This window comes from Poecilia mexicana, unplaced genomic scaffold (genome assembly GCF_051168715.1).
Source record: "Poecilia mexicana isolate PSO_F unplaced genomic scaffold, ASM5116871v1 scaffold_10, whole genome shotgun sequence".
Taxonomy (NCBI): Eukaryota; Metazoa; Chordata; class Actinopteri; order Cyprinodontiformes; family Poeciliidae; genus Poecilia; species Poecilia mexicana.
In genome coordinates this window covers 2,005,824-2,015,950 of record NW_028263379.1, presented here as the reverse complement: position 1 = coordinate 2,015,950, position 10,127 = coordinate 2,005,824, and the positions used below count along the sequence as shown (strand labels likewise).

At 41.0% G+C, this 10,127-nt stretch overlaps 1 protein-coding gene across 1 annotated transcript; it reads left to right on the top strand.

Moving 5' to 3' along the window:
• The first annotated feature begins 468 nt into the window (after positions 1 to 468).
• dnd1 (DND microRNA-mediated repression inhibitor 1) lies at positions 469 to 8,662 on the top strand. Its single transcript, XM_014977582.2, has 5 exons — positions 469 to 638; positions 2,236 to 2,341; positions 5,999 to 6,324; positions 6,571 to 6,703; positions 7,862 to 8,662. Exons 1-5 carry the CDS (start codon positions 618 to 620, stop codon positions 8,416 to 8,418), a joined length of 1,143 nt encoding a protein of 380 aa, XP_014833068.1. The 5' UTR covers positions 469 to 617; the 3' UTR covers positions 8,419 to 8,662.
• The last annotated feature ends 1,465 nt before the right edge of the window (positions 8,663 to 10,127 follow it).

The window sequence follows — 10,127 nt, the reverse complement described above, 5'->3', positions numbered from 1 at the left end:
AGAAATACACTGTATTCTTATTTAAGAATACGCTGTATTCTTAAATACAAACTCACCTCCAGATGTCCTTCATGTCAGTGCAGCATGACATGAAGGACATCAGCAAACAACATCTGGAGGTGAGTTTGCGGTGCAAACCGTGAACAGGAGTTTTTGTTCTTCACCATAAACTCATCATGACAGAATCAGAAGGTTCCATTTGTGTCAAAAATAAGTCGAAGTCATATGTGTAGATGTTGTTGGTCTATGTCATTGCTATGTGACTTTGGGTGATGTCTATGGTCTTAGTGCTTTATGGATATGTCGATGTTGCATGTAGCCGTTGTATATGTAGGTGATGCATATGTTAGATGTTGCGTATAACCCTGATTGGTAATGTATGCACCAATAAGGGCATACATTACATATGCCCTGCTTGCTGCATATGTAATGTATGCTTTAACTCTTTAACGTCCTGTGGGTTTACTGGAAGCTGCCACGGAGCCCGCGCGCCGTATTGGCGGTGGAGGCCCCGCCATATCGTGACCCACCAATCAGCAGAAGGTCTGCAGGTGAGCAACGGGAAGACACGTGGTGTGGTTCTCCACAAGAAGAGTAACACAAACACGGTGGGAAAGATGGAAAACAAGTGCAGCCAGGTGAGTTTGGCGCTCTGCAGGCCGCAGATTCAGTTCGGTCTGTAGCTACTTGGAATGTCCGCAAGCATGTAAGAGGGAACATTAAAAGTTCGGGCTGCGGTGGCGCCTGTCAGGGTTGTTACATTGTTTTAAGTTGGGGCATTCCCAGTTCACTTGGTTTACTCACATTGATGCAGTGGACGCGCCTGTTTATTACCTTGTTAAAGTGTTTGCTTGTTTTGCTGCGCCTCTAATCTAAACACGCCACAGCCCCGCAGGTACTGCAGTGCTGCTCACTGACAACATGTCTGATGATTTATTTATTTAGACAGATCTGCTGTTGACTGTAGCGAATTTACAGAACTTCACACTTTTATTACGCCAGAACCAGCCTCGATATTCTCCAGAGGGTACTGGTGTTTTCAGGTCTAGCTTAGCCGTAATACTATCGCTATCAAGTTTTGTTGTTGTTTTAGCTCGGTAAAATGTTTTGTCCGTGTCTTTTAAATTGATGTAACTGTAGATAATTTCTATCCTTATAAAATAAAAATAATTTCGATAGGACGTTTGATTAAACATACACCTGATTTTAATTACGGCCAGCTGCTGCTCTGTGGCGCCACCTCATGATCATTTTTCGGTACTGCCACATGTTTAAAGTTTTCGCTCCGTGTAAAGTTGCATCGGATTAAATATTAGTTCAGTAGCTCAAATCTAAAACGTGTTTATTATAGGTTTATTCACCTAGTTCGATATGTTTCTGTTGATGATGATGATGATGATGATGATGATATGAAATGTTAACATCAGCCCAGTTAGAAAGACCACCGTCATGTTTTGGGACTATTGGATGAAGCTGAAGTACCCAGGGAGAACATACTAACTCCATGACAAGAGACTTCAGGCTGAGATTCAAACCCAAAACCTTCTTGCTGCTAGTTGATAACTATGCTTTTGTGCAGCTGCTTAGCTAATGAAAATAAAAAAAATCCAGTTTAGAATATTAAATTAGTCATTTTTAATATTAATCGGCATGCATACTGAAAGCATGTCCAGGTACTGGGCAAGACATAAACTAAATACTGGTTCAGGGCTCCCTTTGCATGACTTCCTCCATCAGTGCAGCATGACATGAAGGAGATCTGTATGTGGTTCCTCTGAGGAGCAGTGGAGGCCCTGGTTACTTTATCAACCATCAGTCCACAAGTTCTCTGTGGGTTTAATGTCAGACTGAATTGTTGGCACATTTGTATTCCATCTTTTTTCCTTCCACCAAAGGGGAATTTTCCAGTAACATTTTCCAGTAGGGCTGCATGATATGTGGAATGAACTAATTGTGATATTGTTGTTGAAAATATTGATTATAATTGAACGATTCTTTGATTATTTCTTCCTTTATTGTAACACAATTTCCTCACCACTCTGAGTTTTGTTGTCTCAACCTCTGGAAATATACATCAAGTGTAGAGATGAGCAGCACTCAGAAGGCATCCGACTGGATGTCTTAGTTTTAGACAGTTTGTAGCAGACATAGCTCATTTACTCAGAGAGGTTACTGTTTCCTGTTGGTTGCTGAGGTGTTGTGAACAATGCGACCCTGCTGTGTTTTGACTGTCAGGTGCAGAACATTGAGCGAGTGCAGGCTCTGGAAGCCTGGCTGGAAACGACCAACACCAGGCTGACCCAGGTTAATGGCCAGAGGAAGTACGGAGGACCGCCTGAGGGTGAGACGCACAGCCACACTGGGACACCATCATAAACGCGTTAGGCATACAATGCTGTGAAAAACTATTTGCCTCTTTGCAGACTTCTGCTGCTGTTTTTGTCTCTACTGAAAGTTTTACATCATCAAATTTGAATCAGACAGAGATGGGGTGATTAAACTGAAAGATACTTTTTAAATGAGAATTTTATTCATTAAGGGAAAAAGTTATCCAAGCCAACCTGACCATACGTGAAAAAGCAAACAACCTAAACCATTGTTCCACCCTTAGCACCAACAACTGACATTAAGAGTGTTGATGAGTCTTTAACATCACTGAGAAATGTTAACCCTCTCTCCTTTACAAAAATGATCAAATTCAGCTATACTGGAGGGTTTGGAAGTATGAACAGTATGTTTTAGGTTACTCTACAATGTCTGAATTGGATTTAAGTCCAGACTTTAGCTAGACCCCCTCCAAAGCTGAATTTTGTTTTTTGTTTTTTCCCTTTTTGAGTCATTCAGAGGTGACCTTGCTGCTGTACTTTGGATCATTCTCCTGCTGCTTCAGGCCATGCTCTGATGGCTGGACATTCAGGATGTTCTGGTACTGAGCAAAAGTCATGATTCATCAGTAATGACAAGTTGTCCAGGTCATGAGAAAGCAAAGCTGCTCCAAACCATCATACTACCACCGAGTTTGATTTTCAGTATGATTGTCTGTTTCTGAAATGCTGCTAGTTCCACACCACAGATGCACATCTTCCAAAACATTTACTTTTGTCTTTTCACTCCTCAGAATATTTCCCTAAAGGTCTTTGGGATTATCAAGATGTTTTTGGTAAAATGTTTGTGATGGTTTTGGTCAGCTGTGGTTTTGCCTTGGTTTATCCAGTCTCTCTTTTTCATTGTCAAGTCATGAACTCTGACCTTGCCTGAGGAAAGTGAGGCCTGCAGAGTGTTAGATGTTGTTTTGTGACCTACAGGTTGAAACATTGATGGAGTCATTTTGGTTGACTGACCTCTGCTGGCTCTGTTGTCTGAGAGAATGTTGCATCATTCAGGTTTTCTGGAGGGCAGAAAGTGTTGACATCAGTGCAGTAAACACATGCCGGTAGATCCTGGATGTTTTCCTGACTCTGATACAGCAGAAAGAAGTTATTCAAACATGTCTAATGGAGGAAAGGAAAGCTATTTTGATAAAGCGGGTCAGATATGAGTCTTTCTCCACAAAAAAGCTGAAATACTGAATGTCTTTGTTTAAATAAAACTAGGACATTATGCTGATGAAACAACTGACATGTTTCTGATAAAATGGAGGAAACCACTGAGGGGCTTGGGACTGAACTGTAACTTGGATCATAGGATTCTTGATTGAATAGTTTGATGGATCCATGTGGGAAGGAACTTTTTTATTTGGTATATTGTTTTATGCTCTCTGTGGTCTTGTTGTGTATTGAGCTTGTAATATAAATATGTTGGAAATAAAAAAAAAGGCTTTTGTATCCCTTTCCAGTCTGATATCAGTGACTTTGTTCTTCTGTTTTTAATTTCTTTTTTTTTTTTTTTTTACATGTTGCTTTTTGTGATTGTCACAGAGGTTTATTTAAGTAGTTACATCTGCAAATGAGATAGTAATCAGGCCTCGGTTTGAGTTGTGAGAGTGAGCTCACTTTTCACAGGTTGGCTTTGACTATTTTTTTCCCTTTATAACTGAAATCCTCATTTGAAACCTACTTATATTAACTCTGGTTATTTTTATCTTGACTATCTCAAGCATTTAGATGCAACAATGTGAAAGCACTTTTTCACACCGCTGGGGTCCGTTCCCAGTATTTGGGTCTGCCGAGGTTTTACGTTTGTTTCCAAGATGTCGACATTTTCTTCATTCTCCTTCAGCTGCTGCGGTCTAACACTGCAGCAGAGCGATATTGGCCTCATGCATGGTCTGTCTTATAGAATGTTAAAGCTGACTTTTATCATTCTTGTCATTTTCTGTTCCTCAATAAAAAAAATTTGTTTATTGCTCAGTACTTATGGAGAGTCCTCTTGATGAGATGAATGGACCTGACTGGCCAGAGTTGGTCTGGCTGTGGAGAACAGACAAATGCATAACTGTCCCTCTGCTGCTTCTGCACCCTGCTGGTCAGCTGACTGAAGGAAAGGCCATGTACTTTTTATTTTCCCACAAGGAAGATAAATGTGTCTGTTTGGAAGTATATGCAGTTATATGGTGTGTAAACTGAAGGAGCTCCACATAAAGTCGGCTTACTAGACTTGTTGCTGTATGAAAGAATAAAAATGTCTAATATTCTGCATTGATGACACTTGATTTCATATTAGATTTAGCAGATTTAGAAATACTAGATTTGGTGGGCCTATATTTTATAGCTGTAATATTTATTATGGATTTATATATTTTATGGACAGAATTTAACAGGATGAATATTTTTTTTCTTTTTAAATTGAAATAATTAAACCATGTTATACATTGTTTTGAAAATACCATAACACTGTGGTATTATTCAATATAATTTTACCGTGTCTAACACATAAATATGAGTAAAGTAGGAGTTAATAGGATTATCTATTCATTTCTTTTCATGGGGAGGCAGATGTGATGTATTTAGTAGAAAAATTCAGCAGTGAAAAAGTATATTTTATTTGTTTGGCAGTAAGCATCACAAATGTTGACAAATGTATAATGGAAATTTAAAAAAGGTCTTCTGCTTAGAATTTGTGATATTATACATAGTTCCCATGATTGGTGGTGATTATCTGCTGTGTTGTGGTGACCTCACAGAATTCATATAAAAAGTAGCAGAATGACCTGCAGTAGATACAGAATAACTGGTTAAACCAGAAGAGAGGCTGCACAATATATTGCTGTTATGATGTCACCAGGAATCAATATTGTCACAGAGAACTGTTTGGAGTGCAAACATTTTGTCTAAAATGTTTCTAAAAATGGGAAGTTATTGAGTTGGTAACAGTACAGAGACTACTGTTAATTGCAAACAGCAGACGTGACCTGGTGGGCGGGTCAGTCAGTCAAACCTCTATACGTCCCCAAGGGAAAGGTAGAGAAGATTGGCTTCATATGCAAGTATGGAAAATCACATAGCAGGTCTTGATGCTCAATTAAATTTATTTTATTTTATTTATTTATTTTTTTTTTTGCAAAAATCTAACTTTTTTATTATTATTTTATTTTTTGCGTGATTGTGATTAATTGAATGCAACCACAATCAGATTTTGGTCTGAACGGTTTGCGAGCCCAAAGTCCATATGTGTGGAAGAAGAAGGTAGATGTCAGTGCTCTGTTTACGGAGGTAGTATTGCTGTGGATGGATTTTAAAGTTATTCAGCCATGGAGCTGATACAAATTGAATTTTTTGGGGGGGTCAAAAGATCAAAATTGGGCTGTTTATTCTCTCATGAAAAAGTCTGATGTGGGTTGCATTTGCCTGATGTGTGAACGTAGCCCAAGTTGATGAACTGGAATCACATGCTCCACACTGAATATAACCTCCTCCTGTTAACACACCTCTAGCTGGTTCTTTCTGTGTGTGCAGTTCCCCCTGGAATGTAGCCAAGTGTTTCTAATCTTCGTATTTATCCTGATGGGTAGCAGTACATCTGCCACTGAGCCTCATAGCCCTCCTTCTTCTTGGATTAGGGTGGAACGGTCCCACCCCAGGCGAGCACTGTGAGGTCTTCATCAGCCACATCCCTCGGGACGCCTACGAGGACCTGCTCATCCCCCTGTTCAGCTCTGTGGGACCTCTCTGGGAGTTCCGCCTTATGATGAACTTCAGTGGCCAGAACCGGGGCTTTGCCTACGCCAAATATGGCACACAGACCCTCGCCACAGAGGCCGTCCTCAAGCTGAACGGCTACATGCTGGAGCCCAAGTGCTACCTCTGTGTCCGCCGCAGCACAGAGAAGAGACACCTCTGTATTGGAAATCTGCCAGCTGCCACTAAACAAGAAGACCTGAAGCAGGTTAGGTCGGTCTGCCTGTTGGGAGTGACGTATTGAATTTACTACACAACTTATTAAAACTGAAGAACAAGATGCAGTGATCAGAAATGAATTTATTCAAATTATTTACCAACACACAAGGCCTTCTGGAAGGCAATGGTAGCAGACTGGTGTGTGTGTGTGTGTGTGTGCGTGTGTGTGTGTGTGTGTGTGTGTGTGTGTGTGTGTGTGTGTGTGCGCGTGCGTGTGTGTGTGTGTTTTTTCAAGGTGCTGCGGCGGCTGGTGGAGGGGGTGGAGAGGGTTTCTCTGAAGACCGGTCCTGGCATAGAGGGGGTCTCTGCTGTCGTTGCCTTCTCCTCCCATCATACCGCGTCGATGGCTAAGAAGGATCTAGTGGCAGGTAATCTAGTGACCAGTCCAACTTCTGGTCTTTTAATAATTTAACACATTTTGTCATTCTACAGGAATTCATACCACTTATAACTTATTCAGTTATTATTTGTGTCTTGCTACAACTACGTTTAATTTGTTTCAGCACAGCACTGTTCCAAATTGTGATGGAAAACGTTGCTTGATTTTTATTTTTATTTATTTATTTATTAAAGCTCCAGTATGTAACTTTTATAAATAACCTGCTTTTTACATATTTGTTAAGACTGTCTCAATATCCTGACAGTTTGTTATAAGATGGATAATCTGTGAAAAGTCTGATCTCCTCCCTGAGCTGTTATTCCTGCCTGAAGAAATGCAGTGATGGCAACCAAAAACAACCAATCAGAGCCAGGAGGAGTAGCTGGGCGCTATATGTAAAATTAAAAAAAAAAAAATATATATATATATATAAAATATAAGTTACATTACTAAAGTTTTAACAAATGTAAATCTGAAAAGTTTTCTGTCCATTTCTATTCATTTACCCTAGTAAAAACCAGACCCTGGTTCTGACTAGGCTTTGTACCGTCTGGACCCTCGGCTATTGAGAAACCATCACATCCGGGATGCGTGGCTTCTGCTGACATTTTAAACGATTGTCTGATTTTTACCCGATCACTAACATTTGGTCATGTGAGGCGCTGTAAATTTCCTGTTTACAGCACAGGAATCACCTGTGCTGTAAACAATGATCCCTCACTGTGAAGAGAGAAGTGTTGAGCTAAATGTCATCTTTGCCAGCAATAAATTGCTTCAAACATCCCTCTTGTTCCAAATTTAATAGTCGTATATTTGCAAGCATGTCCAACACTAACTGAACAGCGTCCTTCACTTCATCTGCTGCCTTTGCTACAACTACAGACAGAGCACGATTCGAAACCAGGAAAAAGAATTAACCTCATCGTTCACAATTTCTTTTGGCTTTTCTAGCAGTTCTCCCCTGAAACAATGAATCATTTTCCTTCCATGTCAGTCTTCTTTTCCTTTGTGTCATAAAAATCCCAATAATACACAATACGTTGTGGTTTTAAGATGGGTATAAATACTTTGTTAGGAGCTGTTTGTGGTTTTTCTGTGACAGAGAAGAGCTGTAGTAAAGTCAGATAAACATCTCTACTCTGTCTAGAATTCAAGAAGCGATTTTCATTGGAGATTTCCATCAAGTGGGAGCCAGGAGAGAACCCGAGCCCCAGCCAGACATGTTCTCCACCAGCCCAAAAGATTCTGCTGCAGCCGTGCTTCGTGCCCTGCAGCCAGGCCGTCTCTCACCCTTCAGCCCCACCGCAACTCCAGCCTGCTGCTCCACCCGTCTCTCCAGGGTTCTGCAGGGCAGTGGGGGAACCAGTCTCTCCCCTGCAGCCACACGCGTGTTACCCCCTCCCAACCTCCCACCACCCCCAGCAACACATGGTCTGTGCGCCGTCCCCAGTGATGCTCCTCCATAAGGTTTGCGAGGCCAACGGGTTTGGCCAGCCGCTCTATGAGCTACACTACAGTTTGGCCAGACCAGATGGTTTCGTTAAATTTACCTACAAGGTTCTGATCCCCGGCATCAGCAGCACCTTCAGGGGGAAGGTCATGGTCCTGCCAGGACCCAGTGTCAGAGTCATGCTGGAGGAGGCTCAGCGGGCCATCGCCCAGCAGCTGCTGCAGAGGATGTTCCACAACCAGCAGGCGGCCTGAACACTCCACCGGCTTCCAGCTGCAACGTTCCTGTTTCACATCTATGTTTTACTGACAACAAAAAATATTTCATTCTGCGTCATTTCTTCTTTTCTGCATGTTTTTAATAGTGTTTGTTAACCTGTATGTCCAGTTTGAGTTTAAGAAGTTTGTTTGCATGTTTTTTTTTAATAATTCTTGTTTTATTCTTGCTGTGTTCTGAGTTGCTCATTTTAATAAAAATGAGATTTGCTAAAAAAAAAAAGGGTGGTGTTTTAAAATGTGCAATGAAGAATTAGGTCCCAAGTTGTTTTTACTTGGGAGTAGGGTTTCAAATTAATTTTCATTTCATGTCACATGAAGATCATGAAGGTTGTAGCAGAATATATTGATAAAACTTGAAATATTAAAGCTGTCTTTGCATTGAATGAGGCCTTCTAAAAATTAACATCCTTTCACATTTAAGTAGTTTGGCACTGTACACAACTCATTTGATTTGACTTTGATTTGTTCAAGGACACAATTGTTATCTTAAAGGTTAAAGCTCGTCTAGAGGGCCACAGAAACATTTGACCTGAAAGGCCAGGTCTGGCCTGCAGGCTTTGAGTTCGTTCGACGTTCTCCAGACCCTTCATGATGAAAGTTTCTTCCATTACACCCGGTAATGGCCTCTCCACAGCTGGAAGTTCTGTAGAGCTTATATCCTGCAGCTTTTCGATGCATCACCTAAACCCCCTCAACATTCGTCCAGCTCCGAGAGTCCTGGTGAGGAGGCGTTCATTAGATCCTGGTGTGTTGGATGATGGATGTATTGAAAACCTGCAGGACTGGGCATTCCTGTTTCAAATGAAATGTAAAGCTGGGGTCAGAATGTCACAACAATCTTTATACAGCTGCTCTAAGGTTATACTGAAGGAATGCTGACTAAAAAGTTGCTTAGTTGGAACAGTTTTGTGGTTTTTAAGACCAGTTGATCAGGAAAGTGGTCTTGGTGAGTAGGTTACTGGTTGCCTGAATATTTTGTAGGGAACTAGTATGTACATCCTATTTAGTTTGTGCTAGTTGTGTGCTAACAGCATGGTCCTTATGTGTGTATTGGTTCTATGAGTTTAACATGAGCTTCAAGACAGGTTGAGATTTGAAACTGAACAACATTCAGATGAATCACAGAATAACTAGACAGGTAAAGACTCAACCAATGATCAGCGCTGGACTGACCCAACGAGCTCTAACTGAGCACTGGAACAAGTAGGGGCAACATGAGACACCAAGAAGACCAACAAAGACCCAGTGATGAAGCTACAATCTGCTCATGTTCTAATTGACTGTTCTTAGACTCCAAACACTGAAGTCAAACCTCATACTGAAGCCTGGTGGTATGCAGTGGCACATTTATCATATACCAGAGATCATGGTTAAAATCCATCAAAACAATGGAAGAGGTCATGTTGCTTTAAGCTGCAGAGGAAATGATGCTAAAACCCCCAAAACAATAAAGCGCAGACTGTTTGGAGTGACCCGCCTCCCTGGACTAACACAAACATGTAGGATGACATGAAACATATTTCTGAGGCAAAAGCTGGAAACCTTTGGTCCTCCAGTGGTTCTGGGCTGGAGAACCAAAAGCTGCTCAACTCCATGCAGTTTTCAGAAACGGTCCTTACACAAGAAATATGAGCTCAGTTCAGGAAAATTACACCTTTAAGTTGTTGTTTTTTTCAGATTTATTT

Bases quoted from the DNA above. Each gene is read 5' to 3' on its own strand.
- dnd1 (XM_014977582.2), top strand. From the start codon at position 618: ATGGAAAACAAGTGCAGCCAG. The intron at 2,342-5,998 runs GTGAGACGCACA...TTCTTGGATTAG, and splicing joins GTACGGAGGACCGCCTGAGG to GGTGGAACGGTCCCACCCCA. The intron at 6,325-6,570 runs GTTAGGTCGGTC...TGTTTTTTCAAG, and splicing joins AACAAGAAGACCTGAAGCAG to GTGCTGCGGCGGCTGGTGGA.